The 20,097-nt window shown below is 32.3% G+C and overlaps 1 protein-coding gene across 6 annotated transcripts in view; it reads left to right on the top strand.

Annotated features, from left to right (window-relative positions):
* ERGIC2 (ERGIC and golgi 2) overlaps positions 1 to 20,097 on the top strand; it is a 54,224-nt gene that overhangs the window by 28,156 nt on the left and 5,971 nt on the right. For 5 of the 6 annotated variants that reach the window (XM_031938107.1, XM_031938108.1, XM_031938110.1 and 2 more), the window contains 10 exons: positions 97 to 143; positions 1,603 to 1,673; positions 3,517 to 3,556; positions 4,174 to 4,415; positions 9,433 to 9,473; positions 12,080 to 12,181; positions 14,178 to 14,273; positions 16,909 to 16,964; positions 18,133 to 18,231; positions 19,084 to 19,181. In XM_031938107.1, the coding sequence (XP_031793967.1) occupies positions 97 to 143; positions 1,603 to 1,673; positions 3,517 to 3,556; positions 4,174 to 4,415; positions 9,433 to 9,473; positions 12,080 to 12,181; positions 14,178 to 14,273; positions 16,909 to 16,964; positions 18,133 to 18,231; positions 19,084 to 19,181 (892 nt within the window). The remainder of the gene's footprint in view (positions 1 to 96; positions 144 to 1,602; positions 1,674 to 3,516; positions 3,557 to 4,173; positions 4,416 to 9,432; positions 9,474 to 12,079; positions 12,182 to 14,177; positions 14,274 to 16,908; positions 16,965 to 18,132; positions 18,232 to 19,083; positions 19,182 to 20,097) is intronic. The other variant, XM_012550420.3, reaches the window with a different exon arrangement.

The following is a 20,097-nucleotide window of genomic DNA, read 5'->3' as shown; positions in this document are numbered from 1 at the left end:
ATTTTTCTACTTTATATAACGCGACTTTAATGTACTTTTATCATTGCTAAATGGACCTTTGTCAGTAAAATAATTTTTTTTTTGTTTGTCTTCTAGCAAACTAAGAATCAATATAGATATTACCGTGGCTATGAAATGTCATTGTAAGTATGTCTTCTGTTAAATGACTCAAAGACTTTTTAAAAATTCAAATAATTGCAAATTTTTTTTTTTACAAGAAATTGTTTTTCCTGGGGTTTTTTTTTTTTTTTCCTGTTAGGTTTTTTAATTTTTACTGTCTATTTCCTATAATAATTTTTTTTTTAATTTGGCTCTTTATTCATAGAATCTCCTTTAAAGAAAGAAATTTATTAATTTCTAACAGTATAGTTTTGTGTCATTGGGATATGAGGAACCTCATAACAAGGAGTTGGGAATGAAATAATTAAGTTCTGTGTACCCGTTTACTCTTCAATGTACTCTTCACCTTTAAAATGGTAAATTAATGATTCTGTTAGCCTCTGTTTTCTGTAGTTATTTTCTTAATGACACGTGTACAAAGTTGTAAAAATGTATATGTTACAGAGTAGGCAATTTTTTTCATGTTAAGGTTGTTTCATAAATTGGGGAAGCCTTTACACAGAAAACATACTTGAATTTCATCTTGCTTAAAAAAGGTAGATAATAAAAACTCTCTTATTGCAGGAATTAAAAAAAAAAGTCTCATAGAACTTTATGGAACCAGGGAAGTTCTTTAAAAATTTCATTTTAGAGAAGTTCAGTACCAATTCTTTTTTTTTTTTCTTTTTTTTTTTTTTTTTTTTTTTTACAGTGAACCCATCTTTTGATTGAGAAGAAATTATGTCAGATATAAACTAGCATTTGATGAAGGGAGCCGAGTACATAAATTCATCTATATACTAAGAGATGATAGTTTTTGTACTAGTGCTTAGTTCTGAATGGGTGATATTATATTCATTTGGTTGCACATATTGCCTTATGTGGTGGGTGTTATTCCACTTACTATTTCGAAAGTAATTTTAAAAGGGGAAGCCATGTGTTACCTGGAATCAGCAAGAGTCATCTTCCTGAGTTCAAAGCTGGCTTTGGACACTTACTAATTCTATGAATGTAGGCAGATCATTTAACTTTGTGTGTCTCAATTTCCTCTTCTGTAAAATAAGCTGGAGAAGAAAACGACAAATAACTCCCTATTATCTTTGCCAAGTAAACTCCAAATGGAACCATGACATGACTGAAAAATCAATAAAAAATTTAAGACATTTTAGTTTTTAATGTGATTCTTATATTTGGTGTCATGTAAAAATTAGTTAATTCGATAATTGTATTACATACTTACAGTCTTTACATCATTTTTTGGTTTAATAACAATTTATATTATGTTGGAGAGCTGTCATTTAGTATACCACAGAAGAGCTGAAAAAGTTATTGCATATCTTTGAGTCTTGTAATCTTGCAATTTGTAACTTTTGAGTGAAATAGCAGTATAGGAGGTGATTCTACAAACCATGTTTTTTATTCTTTTTTACTTTCTGATATTTCATATATTTTGTTTTTGATTGAATACAGAATACAGATATCTTAATACTTCCTTTTATACAGATGTTGGGGCTGATGTATTGGATTTAGCAGAAACAATGGTTGCACCTGCAGATGGTCTAGTTTATGAACCAGTAAGTTTTCTTGAAGAGTTTTTTTCAAAATGTGTTTCAAATTTTTTTATTTTTTATTTTTTTTTTTTACTGTTTACAAACTCCTGTGGAATATATTATGTTTGGTGCTTATATGGCTTGGTATTGTGAATTACCTATTCATATATCTGTCTTATTTTCCCAGGCAGATTCCAAACTCTTTGAAGACTTATAACATTTAAATCCCCTAAATTGCCTAGCACAGTACTTCTTATGTAGATGCTCAAAACATATTTTTTCAGTTATACTAGAAAAATCTTAATGTGGCATTTTTTTCATTGAAAACTTTCAAGTACTTTTTGTACTCTCTCAGTATTTAGAAAAATAGCTTGCAACTTTGTGCTCTCCTTGAATCATCTGTAATTTTGATGGCATTTATTTTTGCAGCATTCTTGAGAAAAACAATGCTTTTGACATAGATGCGTTTTTTTTTTTTATCCCCCCAGTGACTAGCTTGATTAAAAGCACTGCAGTTTCCCAATTGTAATCAAGTCCCTCAGTTCAGTTGGTTCATGTTTGTCCATCTTCGATACCTGTCCAAGATAGATTGCATGTATTAATCTGGGCAGTATTTCTTAACCACTTGTTTTTTTCTTTCTGAATCATTAGGGTGAACTCCCTTGAAAAGACTTTTATCTCTGTATACTTCCTTGATCTCACCCCATCTTGACTTCTGTAGCAGATAGTCATTACTACCTTTATTTCTCCTTTTCTGCCTATATATTTTTTTTGTTTCTAAAAATATACCTATGAGTTCCATACCCTTAAAAAAAAATAAACCCTTACTTGATCCTACTATCCCTACCAATTGTCGTCTTACATTTTCCTTTTCTTGGCTTAAGAAAATCTTAAACTTAAACTTAAGAAATCTTATATCACTTCTCCTCTTTTTACCAAAACAGCAATTTGATTTCTGATCTCATCATTCAAATAAAACTCTGCAAAATCACTATTTATCTCTTAATTGTAAAACCTAATGGCCTCCCCTCCCCCACAAATTTTATCCTTTTTGACTTCTTTGCAGCATGTGACACTGTTGGTCACTTTATCCTATTTCTTCTCCCTCTTGTTTCTTTATAGATTTCCTTCCTGTGCGTGTGTGTGTGTGTGTGTGTTTGTGTTTCTCAAAATTACCAATCCTCCTCCTCCTCCTCCAATGCCTCTGTGTCAATTCTTCCTTTGTACCTCATTCATATAGCATAATTTCCATTTTACCTATTTTACTAGGAAACCAGACAATTTGCTTTTTAGAGTCAGACATACTAATCTCTACCCTAATTTTTCTTTTGAACTACCCAATTACTAATACCAATATTAAACATATGATATACATTTCCATGTTAAAAACATAAACAATTTATCCTTGAGTCCCTTGAAATTAATCTTTGATGTTATGTTAAATTTTTTATTGAGTTCACTCTGAGTTGAGCCAAAGTCCTGAAAATCTTTTGAGTTCATTGAATGTTCCTCTCCCCCTTCCTCCCCCCCCCCCCCCCATTTAGTATTATGGTTAGTTTTGATGGATATGATGTTTTTGGCCACAAGCCTAGATCTTTATTATTCCAGGGCCTGTGGTCTTTTATTGTAGCTTCTGATAAATCCTCTACAATTCTAATTGTAGCTTCTGCCTATTTGAACTGTTTTTTGTTTGTTTATTGCTTGTAGAATTAACTCTTTCACCCAGGTTTTTTGAAATTTAGCAATGATATTCTTATGTATTTTCCATGTACAATTTCTTGGAGATAATGATCAGTGGATTTTTTTCTATTTTTATTTTCTCCTGGTGTTCTGTCACTCTAAGACATTTTTCTTTGATTATTTTTAGCATTATTGTGTCAAGGTTCTTTTTTGGTCACAGCTTTCAGGTAATCCAATTATTCTTTCTCTTTTTAATCTGTTGTCTAGATCTGTTTTTTTTTTTTAATAAGATGTTTCATATTCTGTTCTATTTTTTTCATTCTTTATATTTTGTTTTGACATTTCTAAGACTAGTTATCTCCTTTTCTAATTGTTTAACTTTTTTTTTTTTTCATAATCTTGTTTTTCTTGGATGGTTCTATTTCATTTTTAGTTTTTCCTTAGTCTCATTTAATTTTTAAAATCTTTTTTAGACTACGTCTGTAAATATTTTCTGGGCAGGTAGCCACTTAACATTGTTCTTTGGGGTAGGAGAGGCTTTTTTTTTTCTTTTAACTTCATTGTTCTCTGAAAATGAACTCCAGTCTTCCCTATTCCCATAGTAAGTTTCTATGATTGGGTCCTTTTCTTCTTTTCCTGCTATTTAAAATTTTTTTTATTTTTATTTTTTTGCAAACTATTAATATAAGCAGCTGTAATCCTGGGGGAATGGTGGAGGGTAATAGTGTCCTTGGCTTCACTGTAGCTCTTCTCTCTAACCTGGAACTTGAACCAAAAAATGCCACCCTCCTGAAAATGCCCAAAGCTAGCAGCTTTTTCTACACCACTGCTTTTGTCTCACTAGGTGCTGGTTCTCTCTCACCCAAGGCTGTCACTGCAGCACAGATAGGGCTAGAGTCCTTATCAGGAAAAGTTCCTTCAGCCTTTTTGGACGCCGGCCCCTGGCTACCCATGCTGTCCAGGAGAAGATTTCCTGTAATTCGAACTGAGGATACCTTCAAACCCAGCTATCCCCAGGGCTCCCCACTTGCTGTTTTTCATAAAGAGATGGTCCTTCTTCCAAGGCAAATCCCTCCAGATGTACAAGTACTCCTATTCTTTATTATCTTTTGCAGGGCATTTCCACTGTTTCTTCCTTAGCTCTCTCACTAATCTTCATTATTTTATTATATTACTGCCTATGTCCATGTCTTCCCAGCCTCAAAAAAACCCTGCTTGACCTTCTATCCCTGCTATTTTCTTATATATCTTTCCTCTTTGAAAACTAAACTCTTCCCCAAAGCCTTATTTTTTTGTAGTGGTATGTCTTCTATCCTTCTCATTCAAATGGAATTACTTTTTCCAAAGTTACTAGCGATCTCTTTGTCAAATCCTTTCTCAGTCCTAATCCTTATTAACATCTCTCCAGAATTTGACACTGTCAGTCACATACTTTTTTTTTATATTCTATATGAAATTTTCATTACACTATTTCATTAATCATTCTTCTCATTCTCATTTTCTGAATCTTCATCTAGATTGTACCCAATATCTGTAGGTGTTCCTAAAGTTTCTAAAGTTCCTAAAGTAAAGTTTCTCTTTACTTTCTGTATTATTTTTTGGTGGTCTTTTAAGTTCCAGTGAAATCAAGTGTCATTTTACTTTGTATTTAACTAGCCCTAAACCCTCTCTTGATCTCCTATCTGATAGCTCCCTATACCAACATTTAATGAACAACTAAACTTAACCTGTGTAGAGCTGAACTCATCTTTTCTCCCATCAACCCTCCATTCTTCCTAATTTTCCTATAATTATTGAGGATTTTCACCATCATTCTCAACTCCTCAACCTCTTTCTCACTGTCTATCCTCCCATTACTTACCAAAACTTTTCCATTTAATCTTCATAATGTTTTTCCTATACATTCTCCTCTTCTGACACTGCTGCTATCCTACTTATATGCCTTTTTCACCTCAAATCTGCACTATTTATTTTGGTAATTTAATAATTGGTTTTACTACCTCGGTAGTAAAACCAACTATTAAATTACCAAAATAAATGAAACATTCTCTAAGAATTACCAAATTTTACCAAAATAAATGAAACATTATTCTCTAAGAATAATGCTTATTCTCTCATATAATTGCTTATTCTCTTAAATTCCAAATCATCTTTCATTTATCTTCCTAAAGGATCTTGCCACACCTTTATTTAATTAACTGTAGTTTAATCAAACCTATTACCTCTAGGTATATAATCTGTTAACTCCAGAATCAAATGTAAAACCCTCTGTTTGTTTTTTTTTTAATTCTTTGCAACTGATCTGCTTCCTACTTTTGCAATCTTTTTACATCTTACTTCCCTGTCTATGCTGTGTGGTCCTTTAACTGACCTCATATAAGATAATTATTTTCCATTTGTATATTTTCAAGGAACTGTTCTTTGTGCTTAGGATTCTCTTCTCATTCTTGCTCCCTGGCTTCACTTATTTTTATCATATTCCATCTTTTGCAAAAAAAAAAGTCTTTCTCAGTGCCTTCCCTCTGAGATTAACTTCAGTTTATTCTGTATACATAGATCTCTCTTTAGTATTGTGATTTTTGTTCTTTTTCTAATTAATTTTGTGTCCTATATCCCACAGGTGCTAGTCCAACATTTCTCATCTTTATTCATACTTCCCAGCACTTCACAATTGTTTATCTTCTCTTTTGAACTTAGAGAATATTTATATATTTATAGTGGACCCAGTCATCTATGAGTGACTTCTTCCATATTTGTACTATAATCTGTAAATATGACTTCTTCAACTTTGTCTCTTAAAATGTAAGTAGGAACAGAGAATGTTGATGGTGGAAGTAACGTAGTTTAGCAAATTGTGTACAAGAGAATAAGGAATTTGAAAGTAGAAAGAACAGTGTGCTTTGAATTATTTAGCTGTGAGGTTGAGTTTGGGAATAGTTTCCTTTGTTGGAAACAGTGGAATTAAAGCAGAGGTAATGACTGACAATGTACTTATTGATCGAGGTGTTATGATTGAAGGACAATAAGATTAGGAAGTGATAAGTCAAGGAGAAACTGAAATATAGATGTCTATAATCAGATAAAGGAATTTCAGGGTTTCACCCTCTTTTGAACTTACCCATTATTGTTATGAGTACCACCATCCTTACTTTTATCTCAGTCATAACCTTGACTTCTCTCCCACTCTACATGTCCAGATTAGTTGCCAAATTTTATAGATAGAGTGTGTATGTGTGTGTGTGTGTGTGTATGAAAAAGGCTGTAGAGATCTATCTATAGCCACCAGTGGAGTTCAGTTCCAGGTCATTTTTCTCCTAGATTTTTGCAATAGCCTTTTAATTTGTCTCCCTGTTTCAAGTCTTTTTTTGCTCCATTCTATCTTTTACTTAGGATAGGTCTGTGTGTTATGATCTCAGAGTGGAGGTGATCTTTGTAGGTTTTTGATCTTTTAGGATTGAGGATTTGGCTCTGAAAGGCTCTGGCTTTGCAAAAGGTCAGCTTTTAGCAAATGGTGTAGTGTTTAGTGTCAGTCCTGAAGTCAGGAGAATCTGAGTCAAAATGTAGCCTTGGACACTTATCACCCTATTAAGTCACTTAACCTTGTTTGTCTCAGTTTCCTCATTTGTAAAATGAGCTGGAGAAGGAAATAACAAATCACTTAAGTGTCTTTGCTAAGAAAACCCTGAATGGAGTCACCAAGAGTCAGAAATGACTGAAAAATGACTGAACAATAGCAAAGCTTTTAGCAGCTTATGTTTGCTGGGATTATAGCAACATCAATGGTGAGTTCAGAGAATCATCAGGATAGAAATAGTAGTTGAAGTTATGTTAGGAAATGGGATAGAGTAAAAACAGAAAAAAGGGTCAAGACAAAGCTCTGAAAAACACCAGAACCATAAGTGTGTGATGTTTTTGAAACCAGATGAGAAAGTAATATCTATCTAGATAGAGCACTGGACTTGGAGTCCGGAGGAGCTGAGTTTAAACACAACACTGCACATTTACTAGCTGTGTGACCCTGGGCATGTCACTTAATTAACCTCTTTTTCCCTTGGTTTCCTCAACTATAAAATGGGGATAATAGTAGCATCTACCTTACATTGTTTATGGAAGAATTCAGTGATATATTTGCAAATTGTTAGCACAGTGCCAGGTACATAGTAGGCACTATATAATTGCTTATTCTTTCATTCCTCAATGTGATAGAAAGTATGGTCATCAGTCTCAGAAGCTTCAGAAAGATTGAGGATGAAAACTGGAAAAAAGTCATTGGATGTACTATTTGAGAAGCTGTTGATCTTTAGAAGAGAAGTTTCAGTAAACATATGTAGAAGATTAGGGAGAGAAACAGTGAACATAGAGGCATTGGGCATGGGTAGCTTTTTAAAATTTAGCATTGAAGGACAAATGAGAGCTGAGGCTGTAACTGAATGGGGGTAAAAAAGTCAATGCAAGCATTTTTAAAAGTAGGGAAATCTGAGGATATTTATATAGACAAAGGGGAAGGGAGATAATAATTTGTTAAATAAGGTTTAGAAGAAAGAGGAAGGAGTTGGATCAAGGATAGAGCTAGAAGGATTAGTTTTAGTAAATAGGGAATAACTTTTGAGAGAGAAGTTGAGGTGAAGCCTCAGAAGTTTTGGAAGTTAGCTTGAAGGCTGTGGGATGCCATGGAAGTAGGAGGGAAGTCATCTGTGGAAAGTAGTCATGAGAATAGATGTTTTAGAGCAAGCAGTGTTTCGAGTTGATATTATGACTACGAGATAGGTGATAGGCCCTTGATCTTGTCAAAGAAAAAATATTAAAAGTTGTCTGTGCCAGAAAAATTTGTTAACTTACCATTGCATTTAAAGCATTTTTCTAACTTACAGAAATATCTTAACTGGCTGATATCTTTTTTGCCCTTGGACATCTTTGTGCATAAATCATCTTAAAGTTCCAATTTATAAGATTTTAATGAGGAAGTATCCCAATATGACAAAACATAGACCTCTTTTTTCCCAACCTTGGACATCTTACTAACTGTGTGACCTTGGACAAGTCACTTGACCTCATTTTGCCTCAGTTTCCTTATCTATAAAATAGGTATAATAAAAGCACCCACCTTACAGTGTTGTTGGACCAGACCAAACTCTTTTCTTCTCCTCTTCCCATTAAAACTTTAACCTCATTTTAATATTTCTGCTTTTGAAGATTAACAGTATTTTATATGATTTTAATCCATATAATTAATTAATCCCTTTTGATTAATTTTGCAGTTTCATCTAATTTTGTCTATTTCTTAAAAGCCATATGATATTTACTTTGTTAATGTATTTTTTACTCAAGACAATGAAAAGCAGATTTTGACTAGTGTAATCGAGAGCCTGATTTAAAGATAGACTTGGAAATGGCACATAGATCTCTGTGATCATTGATTGGCAAGTCATTGCCAATCATAGTACCCCAGCTAAGTCATAGTTCCTTCTTCATTATCTCTGCTACTTTCCTCTTCCCCCCAAAAAACCTCACAAGCCTAAAGCTGACATTTAGGATCATATGATCATAGAGCTAGATATGGAAGGAACCTCAGAAGTCATTTAATTCAGTTCCCTCATTTTCCAAGTGAAGTTTTATAAATGAGGAAAGGGAGATCCAGGAAGGTTAAGTGCCTTGATCACATAAGTAGTAAACCAAAGAAAGGGTATGAAGTGTCTGTTAAATTCTGATCTTTTGAATCCAGAATCAGTATATTCTAGTATATACTACTATTTTCTTATGTCACCCTTTAAAATATATTTTATTATATTATATTTTCTTAAATCACTCTTTAAAGGTTTAAAAAAAACACATCATATGCATTATCTCATTTGACCTTTACAGCAACCTCCAGTGGAATGTCCATTCATTTTTCTAATTCATTCATTCATTTACTCACCCATTTATTTTTTCATTTGTTTAAAAGAGCAATGAATGGGGGTAGAATTTTATCTGAAAATGACTAATATAAAAATAAAAGGCATCAATAAAACCTTTTAAAAAGTTTCATATGTCCATAATATTTTTTTCTCTTGTGAAAACCAGAGATTTTGACTTTGCTGTTGATTATTTTCCTTTATTACAGGTAATATTTGATCTCTCACCCCAACAAAGAGAGTGGCAGAGGTAATAAGTAACTAAAGTGTCATGTCTCTTGATTGACTTGTAAGGGTTTATATTTTTTTCCTTATTACTACCTACAACCAGTCCTTTGTGTGCAGTTATATTTATGTTACGGAATATCACTTCTGATTTCAAGGTTCCTTTTTCTTAACTTTTTTAAAGTCTGTAAAAATTTTATACCCTAACATTTTGATGCAATTAAAACTCATTGGGTGTTGATAGCTTTTTTATAACTGGGAATAGAAGGCCATCACAATATCAAATGTATTCTAAATTAGCTTGAAGTATATGGAAATTGTTCAAGTATTTGGAAGTTGGTATTTCTAGTTCTACTGAAATTGATAAAATTAATAAGAGAATGTGGTAATTTCTTCCCACTTTCCCTTGTTTTGAGAAAGACAGATCTTTCACATCATATTTTATATACTCTGTCCAAACATTTACATACAATATCATAGGCACTTAGGTTTAGAGTTGGAAAGAGAGCAAGCCCTGTTGTTTTTACACATGAGGAAACTTAAGTGATTTCTCCAGTGTCCCAAAGTTCCAGGTAGTAAAGCTTCAATTCATGCTTATGTCCTCTGATTATAAGTCTTATCATGTTAGTGACATACCTTTGAGTGTTTTTGAGAGTGATTTGGCATCAGGTTGATGTCATCAAACAAGATAACAAGATAGCTTTTACTTGACTTCTGCTAAATGCCAAGAATAGGACTCTGGAAGTGGGGAGCTTTATGTAAGAAGTTTTTAGCTAGATAGCCCTCAAGCTAGGTTGGAAAATCTGTAAGTTAGATTCCAAATTTGAGCCAGTTTCTTGGGAAATTCTGGGAAGTAAAGTGACCATATACTTGGAGCAAAAATCCCAAAATAGTTTTGGAATGAAAAGCAACATCTCAATGCATATTTTTGATTAATAAGAACATTTGAACATATTCATGTCTACTTAGGAGATGCCAAAATGTGAAGCATGTTGATTTTTTTAGTACTGATATTTCATTTTTCCATAATTGGCTTAAGATGTTAAGGCTTGATGTATATCCAAAGGTACAAAAGAATATGAGATAGAGATGCAATAAACATAAAGACATATAATTATTCCTAACAATAATAGGAAATAAACTTTCCTCTTGAGAAGTGCAGGGATATTTCATTCTTTGTTACTGTATGAAAATGGCTAAAATGCACATGTCTGATTAAGAAATAGGAATATTAATTTTGACATGCATATTAAGTTATTATGAGGTAGTTTCATATTATTATGTTATCTAAGATATAGGAGCTACTTTGTGCTTCACAGTCTTGTAAAAGTAGCTTTTTTTTTTTTTTTGATGTGGCTTCTTTGCTTTGTACAAGCTTTTGTATGTTTTTAAAATAGGCAGGTAGGGGTTTAGTGAGTAGAGTACAGGGCCTGGTGTCAGAAAAACGAATCTTCCTGAGTTTAAATCTGGCTTCAAATATTTAGTAGCTTTGTGTACTGGAGAAGTCACTTAACTCTGTTTGCCTCTGTTTCCTCATCTGTAAAATGAGCTGGAGAAGAAAATGGCAAACTACTCCAATTCTGCCAAGAAAGCCCCAAATATGATGAAGAGTTGGACATGACTGAAACAGTTGAACCAAAAAATTACCACTTGTTCTCTAGAATTCTGGATCCTTGATTTAGCCATAGATATGCTGTAGCATTTGTTTCGATTTAGCCATAGATAATGCATTTGTTTCTTTAAAATACATATTTTTAAATAAATAAAATAGTTGTTGTCAACTTTTTGCATGCAAGCTATTTTTTGCATCCAGGACTGGGCTGGGAACTAACTCCACCATCTTACTTTTCTTTTATGGCTATCTCTGTCCTATATAAGTAAGGATTACAAAATTTGGGGAATATTCTTCTTTATAGCATAGTGAGCTTTAGCATTCTCACATTTGTGTTTTCAAGTGGCTATTATCATTACTCACATCTTTTTTTCAAGAAAATAAGTGAAGACATGTTGACGTTTTCAAAATAGTTAATTTCATGGATCAGTGGATAGTTTTGCTATGGATGTTGACTGTTTATGAGTAAATTTAATTGAGAATATATTTTTGGTTCCTCTTATAAATCCCTCCTTTGTTGCTACAAAGTATCCTGTTTAAATGACAGTAATAATAATAATTTGTAGCACCTTAAGATTCGTAAAACTTATGTTTTTTAATTTGATTTTCATAAAAATCCAATGAGGTAGATGCTGTTACTATCCCTATTTTACAGAAAAGGAAACAGAGGCTAGAGAGAGCATAAAATGACTTGCTTAGAGTCACACACTTAGCAAAATGCCTGAGGCAGGATTCAAACTAGGATCTTCATGACTAGCGCTATAACATAGAGGGCAATATCCAGTAGATCCTGATAAGCTGAAAAGGTTTAAAGAATGGGCATGATTATATATCATAGGTATATGTTTTATTCTAAGATGAACCTGGAAATATGAGTGTGTACTGAAATTTTTTAGAGGGATTTCAGTTTATACATGTTGGTGAAGTCACGAATGATCTCTGAAGTATTCACATTTATTTTATTTATGGTTTTATACTTTATTAACTTTCCCAATCATTTTTTTCATTGTTATTTTTAGAATGTTGCAGACAATTCAGAGTAGACTACAAGAAGAACATTCACTACAGGACGTGATTTTCAAAAGTGCTTTTAAAAGTGCTTCAACAGCACTACCCCCAAGGTGAGACAGCTATTCATTATGTTTTATTTTCTGTTTTTTCATGAATTTATTGTAAAGGAGTGAATATTTTTTTCATTTTTGTTTAATATCTAAAGCTATAGAAACTAGAATAATTTTGTATTGTGATGGCATTCTTTACTTTTTAACTGGTAGGAATGTTTTCTCTTGACCAAGAATTTTACAAACCCATTTTCTCGTTATAATTTAAAGAATATGATATAGCTTTCTTTACTTTTTTTCCCCCCATTTTTTGATGGAGGGATGCAATTTCTCCTAATTTCTTCATAAATTTTGGTGTTTATAGGATTGGAAAACATAATAGAAACATTGTTATAAGTTGTTTCAAGAATTTTTTGTTTGGGTTAAATAATTACTTCAGAATATTTTGGAGTTCATAGGACTATAGGTATAGAGTTGGAAGGGACTTTGAAAATCCTAATGCTGAAGCATGTAGAGGAAGAACCTGAGCCCCAAAAGGGTAAACGATTTACATATCAATGGCACTTTGGAGTACTGAGTGTCAGAGCTGGAAATTGTGTTTAGATTCTCTGATTCCAAATGCTTATGCACCTCTGGCCTTTGAGGGCTTTGCTGTAAAAGCATAGTATGTTCAAGTACATAAATGGAGTTGTGATCTATCAAGTGTTTATTTGACTCACCAGAGACCTTCCTATAGTTAGATTTACTAACATATGAATACATGTACAGAGATGCAGTATAGACAAAGTGGTCCAGGGGCAGAGGATTGGGTTTGGAGTCAGTGATACCTGATTCTCATCTCACCTGCCCTTTGGGTGCCCCCAGACCAATTGCTCAGTGTCTCCTTTTCTTAGGCAGTCCCAAAGGATTTATTAAAAGAGGTGAGTTGAAATGTTGATGTTTCTCTCAACTCATTTGGATAAAAGATGTTCTCTCAGTATGAATTTGCTCATTACTGAGTTAGTTTTTACTTCTCTGTAGTTAGTTTTTACTTCTCTTAAGTATCAATAACATAATCATGCAAATTTTCATTTGTTTCAGATGTGTCCAAATCTTTGTGCTCCATTTGTACTTTTCTTTGCAAAGATACTAGAATGGTTTTCCATTTTCTTCTCCAACTCATTTTACAGATGAGGAAACTGAGCAAATGGGGTTAAATGACATGTCCAGAGTAATGCAGTTCATGTCACTGGCTAATATGAAATTAGGTCTTCCTGACTCCAGGCCTGGCATTCTGTGTACTAAATACTTTGCTAAATTATTTGTTGTAGTGATAACTATGTCTTATGCAAAATCTGTATTTTCTCCCAATTTCAATTTGAAAAGTAGATTTTTAAGTAATGGATTGATTTCTGTCTCTGCTATGTCTATATTTATGTGTACATACATATATTCCCTCTTCTCTTTTTCTGCAAAGTACTGGAGGTAAAGAGGAAGAATGCATGCCATCTTTTATTGGCCCAATTATACATAGTTTCTAAATAGCAGTTTAGTTTTTTTGCTTAGTTATAAAAAGCTGTAAAACTTCAGGATTGACTTTGATTATTATAGTAATGTCCTCTGTCTTATATAGAAGGTATTTGCAATATAGTAGTAAGAGTGCTGGATGGAATCAGAAAGTCTTTGGCTCAAATCCCATCCTTGATAGCCAGTAGCTTTGTGAGCAGGGACGTATGTCAACCTCTGTCAACCTCAGTTTCCTCATCCATAAAATGGAAATAGTAATATTTGTAGCACTTTCCTTATGTTGTGTGGCTCAAATTAAGTAATAAATTTAATCACTTTTCAAATTTTAAAGTGTTGAATAAATATTAATTTAAATGATCTTTTTCCTTTTAAGATTCTGATTATAAATGCCAACAGTTCAAGGCTTTTACTGGGTGATTTTTTTTAATTGGATCTTCCTAAAATTTTTGACTATTCTCCCTTCCTTTCTTCCAAATACCTCACCCATTTATGTAGTCATTTCTTGTTACGGATATGCTTTAAGTAGTTTTACCTTATCTTGTTCTAACAGGGAAGATAATTCTTTACAACCTCCAGATGCATGCAGAATTCATGGTCATCTATATGTCAATAAAGTGGCAGGGAATTTTCACATAACTGTGGGCAAGTATGTTCTTTTGCTTATTGAAAATACTTTACATAAAAATGGTACTTGGGTAGAAGTTAATGTGTTAAGTTGACCATGCATTTGTGTGCTTAATTAATAGAGATTTTCCTTCCTTTTAATAGGTCAGCTTAAAGCTTATTAAGTATCTCAGTCTGTTATTTCAAAATTGAATTAAGCTTGTCATTAAGTGATTCATATACCCCGAATTAGGAAGGTAGGGATACCACTGTACCTTTTCCCTAGTTAGATCAAACTGGGAGTCACATTTTAGTGAGTATGCCATATATGGATTGGTGTAATGGGTTGAAGCTCGAGCTGATGCACTGAGATCCCAAGCACTTGAGGCTAAATAGTAACTGGACCATCCTCTATTAATGTATATGGTTGGAGAAAGAATGGCCCTGCCCACTCTTTGTGCAAGTCCTGATGTGTTGTGTAGGAAATGATGATTTTGGTGGGTGGAGGCGGAGAGAGCCAGCCAGCGCTGGCTTCCTGTCACAGCTGCTCACATTGCTATCGCGATCCTCCTTCACCTCCAAAAAGAATAAAGATTGAAGATTTTCCCTTAACCTGAATTCCTGACTCTGGCTGATTTTAAAATACACGGTCATCACAGATTGGTTGAAGTAAACAATGATGTTATCTTAGAGAAGACTTAGGGGGGAAAGTGTGATGATTATTTTCAGTTATGAGGACAGAATCAGGACCAGTAGGTGAAAGCTGCAGAGAAACACATGTAGGCTTATGGTTGGGGGGGAAAAACAAAACAAAAAACTTTGTAATTAGAATTATCATAAATGGAATGGGTTACCTAATGCGGTAGACAGTTCTCACTTACAAGAGGTCTTTAGGTTATAGATTGGACTTGGTAAATGGTCTTTGAAAGGAGGAGGGAGGGAAGAATAATGGTGTTGAATAGGTGTGATCCCTGCCAGATTCTATAATGGTGTTTCATTATAATTATTGAATTTAATATTTTCTGGGATTTTAGATACATTAGGCCAGAGTTTTTAAATTTTTAAAGTCATGACGGACCTAAAAGACATTTTATTGACATTTAAACATTTTATTTGCATAACTAGTGTTGAAATTGTCAAATCACACAGACTTTGTAATTGTTTTCCTTGCTTTCTTATAGACTATTTAAAGTTCTTATAAACTTGCATTCATTCCCCACCAGTTTCATGAAATTTTTAGGTAATTCTTGCAATATATGTTGGCCTTAACTTTATATTTGTAAAATCAATAAGTAAAGAACTAACCATTTTCTATGGGTTTTTAACCTTATTAAGATGTGTACACATCATAGAAACATAAATACATGACATTTTATTTTCTTCATATTTAATGCTTCAACGGCTCCCATGAACACTATTTTCCATTTCCTAAGATATGAGCAACTGTTAACTGAAATTAAAGACTTTTAAATATGATTAGAAATAAAATAGTGAAATCACATACGTTGGTTCAAGGTGTAGAATTAATTTATTTTTGGTAATTAACATTTGTTTTTCACAAACATATTATTGTAAGATAATAGTTAAGTTTAATGTTTTTGGGAAAGTTAGAAATTTTGTTTTAACTTTTAAAAAAGAAAACATATTGCTGGCAACTTGAGGAAGATAAATTCTCTGCAGACCTTGTAGGAAAGTGCTTTGAGAATAGAGAAAATGATTCTGATCATAAACTCCCAATTGGGGGTGGTTTCTACATATCTATATTTTAAAAATTATAACTTACTCCACTGCTTTTGGTGGAACATGTGGAATAATAAGGTTCTTTTTAATGAAGAAAAATGTAATTTATAATCTTCACTGAGAATATTACTGCAACTTTTTCTTCCAAAACTGTATAGTGTTTTTTCGGAAGGGGTTTCAGTTTATAAAAACTCATTTTTGACCTTAATGATAGTTCTTTTACAGACCAACAAAAATGACTAACATTTTCACAAAATAAACAAATCTCTATTTCCGACATCTTATTTTGTCATTTGGAGATTTGGTTTTTTTACTTGATTAACTTTAAAGCACCATACAAACATGTGATGGAAATTCAACGTTTGTTTAAAAAAAAAATTAAAAAAAAAATTATTCTAACAATTTGCCATATGAATTTGCCAAAAAGAGGTTTTGGTTGGTTTTTAATCTTTTTTTTAAGCCTCTCTTCATCTTAGCTCAGAACTCTGGATAGTAAAACAAGTAGCTTGAAGTAATAATTATAGGTTTCAGAGAAAAAAGTTTTTTTTTTTTTTTAAACTGGATTTTTATCATTTCATCACAGTAATTTTGACACTCTGATTTGTCATTATTTCATTGTAAATCAATTTTTCTTATAGGAACACACCTATGTTCATTTAAAGAAATAATTTCAAGTATAGCAAAATATTAACGTCTATGGCTTAAGCAAAGAAAGAACAATATGCTTTGAAGAAATTCAAAATAGCATCATGAATAAAGTTATAATAGATTAGGCTTGTTAGATGAAGGCTATGTTTGAGAGGAGTGGATTTATCTGCTCAGGGAGTTGTCAAATCCTAGTTCTGTTGTCCTTTTAATGTACAATAAGAAGTAAAATAGTTTATGAGAAAATCCAATTTTTGATTTTCATTAAAATCATTGTTTTTTCATCCTCATAGGGCAATCCCACATCCCCGAGGTCATGCACACTTGGCAGCACTCGTTAGCCATGACTGTAAGCTATTTATATTTTCTCTCCTATTTGTTAAAAGAAATTGTGATTTTGTTTTTGGTACTAATGCAAGATAATGAATTGAAAGTACTTTAGGCTAGTCAAATCCTCTCATTAGATTTGACATTAGAGGAGAAGAAAACAGAAGAAAAAATCAGTATTTTGTGAATTTACAATTTATACTTTATTCTATATATACACATATACATTATGTATATATATACTATATATACTCTAAATATATACTTTGGATACATTCTCCTAGTCTGGATTTTTCCCAAGGACTGACTTATCTGTCTTTTTTTTTTTTTTTTTTTTTTCTTATTTCCTGTTTTGTTGACTGAATTCATAATGTTTTAGCCAACTGTAAATATACTGTTGTATTATATGCTCTGATCTTTTCATTCTTTAGGTTATTCAAGAAATAATTATATTTTAAGTTCATTAATAGATCTTTATGTCTAAAACATTTATATACATATGTACATGCATCTATAATATGCACACTATTTTAAATATATATTTCAATGAAAATTTATGTAATATTTTAACATAAAGCTAAACCACTCTATTGAAAACAAATATAACAAAATTCCTTAAGACTTCCATTTGAAATTTAGTTTGATTTTTTGATTTTTGTGGGGGAAATAGATTTGAGAAGTTTTGTTTTTTGACTGCATAAAGGACCTCTCATGATTACAACAGAATAGTTCTATGTTATGGGACTTGGAGATGTGTTGAGTTTTTAAATTGAATTCAAAGGATAGATAGACGTTTACATAGAAGAATTAAGTGCCATATCCTCTTGGAAGGTAATTTTAGTAGAATAATGAAATCTTGGCTTATAACAGTTTGTAGGAAATTTTTATGTTTGTTGAGATTTCCTGAAATGCTTAATCATTTATATTAAATAAAACCATCTTTGAACCTATAGATTTTGAAAGTTTACATTTAGTGCAAAATAATTGGAGGCAGGTAGGTGGCAGTGAATAGAACAGAGGAGCTGAGACTTCTAGAGAGCTACTAGCTTTGTTTTCTGGGGCAAATCATTTAACCCTGATTGCCCACCTCCCACAACAGAACAAAACAAAGAATTATAAAAATTGTTCCTAGAAAGTTATCTTTTGAAATACTCTGATTTATTTGTTATTGGGGCTTTTTTGTCTTTTAGCCTACAACTTTTCCCATAGAATAGATCATTTGTCTTTTGGTGAACTTGTTCCAGGAATTATTAATCCATTAGATGGAACTGAAAAAATTGCTATAGATCGTAAGTATTTTGTTACAGATATAGAGGTTTGTATTCATTAAACTATTATCATGTAAATAAATAATATCCTTTCAGATCTCTTCCTCATTTGAATGAAAATGTCTTTTAAAAAGTAGAAGATAGTGAACATTTTTGAAAGGTTAGAACATAGGATTTAGAAGGAAATGCTAAAGAAATTGTAGTTACTCAATTTAGAAAAGTGACAACAAAAGAAGAGTTTTCAAGTATGTGGAAATTATATTTCATTGGTGCTGCTATTTTCTGTTCATTAAAGGCAAAATAAAAACTTGGGAAGAAATACTTTAGTTACGATTTAAGGTTCAAAAGTGCATTGCTAGTTTTAAAAGCATCTATGGAATTTTTACAAACCTTAAAGATATCTTTTTATGGATTATTTTAGTTGTAGTCACAGAATTATTTCTGATATAGATATCCTACATACACTTAAAAAAAATCTCTTATACAAAAACAAAGGAAGTCAGATGAACACATTCATTGTGGATCTCTGAATCATTATAGCCTCTTAAATTTAAAATTGTATAAAAATATTAAAGATCTATTATAGCATGTATGTCATTGGAGAACTTAATATTGGTTACTATCTCAAAATGTCAGATTAAACCACAAATTGCATATATCTTCATGTCCACAGAATATTTCTTTTCAGTAATGTGTCGAACAGTTAGTTATCTAATGCCTGTAAAATTAACGTTAAACAGACAAACTTGTTTTACTCTTTGGTAGTCTATGGGAGGTATTTGCTTTCATGAAAAAAGAATGTAATGAATGCTGTTTTTTAAATTGTAATTTTTTTGATTGACTCTTTGGAAAGTTTTTCTCATTTTATTCTAGACAACCAGATGTTCCAATACTTTATCACAGTTGTGCCAACAAAACTGAATACATACAAAATCTCAGCAGACACTCACCAGTTTTCAGTGACAGAAAGGGTAAGTTAACTTCAGCCTACCAAAATGATCTGGTGATAATTTTCTAATGGAAGAAAAATTTAAACTTCAGTTGAGGTTTTTCTTAAATCCTGAACTTTAAAAGAATTAGAACTAATAATGTTCATATTTGGCAAATAATTTAACACTAAATGTAAATGTTTTCCCTGTATTTGTTACATTGTTAAATTTCAGTGCATGGAAAAATAGATTGATTTTGGTTTTTATCTTCTAAAATGTTGATCCAGAAGTTCAGTTTTTTTTTCTATTAAGTAATTTATTTTAAGACAACTAGGTGGTACAGTGGATTGAGCTCTGGGCTTGGGATCAGGAAAACTCATCTTCATGAGTTCAAATTTGGCTTCAGACACTTAATATCTGTGTAATCCTGGCCAAATCACTTAGCCGTATTTACCTTGGTTCTTCATCTATAAAATGGGGTAGAGAAGGAAATGGCAAAATAGCGAATGAATTAGATCTTGAAAAATTTTGACAGAAATAGGTTGAATCTGGGGAAAGTATTGGACATTATGTTTAAGGAGTTTGTATTTTATAACAGGAATTTTAAGAATCAGTGATGTGATCAAACCTCTGTAAAATGAAAACTAATTTGACAGAATATGACAAGAGAAATTGGTGAAATTGTGAGTTAATTAACAGTAGTTTCTCTGCCAAGAAGAGATTGATTTAACAGAAAAGTATCTACTGTGCAACACGAAATCTCTATACTTTCTTAAGATTATTCTTCTCTTGGTTATTTTGGTCCAGTGAGGAGTGGGAAGGATCTTGGAGCTACAAAGGGATGAACTAGACCTGAGTCAGCTTCCAGAGAATTAATTTTTTTCTTTTCCTTAGACTTCAGGACTCTCATCATCTTGTTTGATTCCTGGAGTTGAGAAATTTGTAGAACTTAATCCAT

Source organism: Sarcophilus harrisii, chromosome 5 (assembly GCF_902635505.1).
Source record: "Sarcophilus harrisii chromosome 5, mSarHar1.11, whole genome shotgun sequence".
Classification (NCBI taxonomy): domain Eukaryota; kingdom Metazoa; phylum Chordata; class Mammalia; order Dasyuromorphia; family Dasyuridae; genus Sarcophilus; species Sarcophilus harrisii.
Note: the sequence above shows the minus strand (reverse complement) of the source record. Positions and strands in the feature narration are given on the sequence as shown.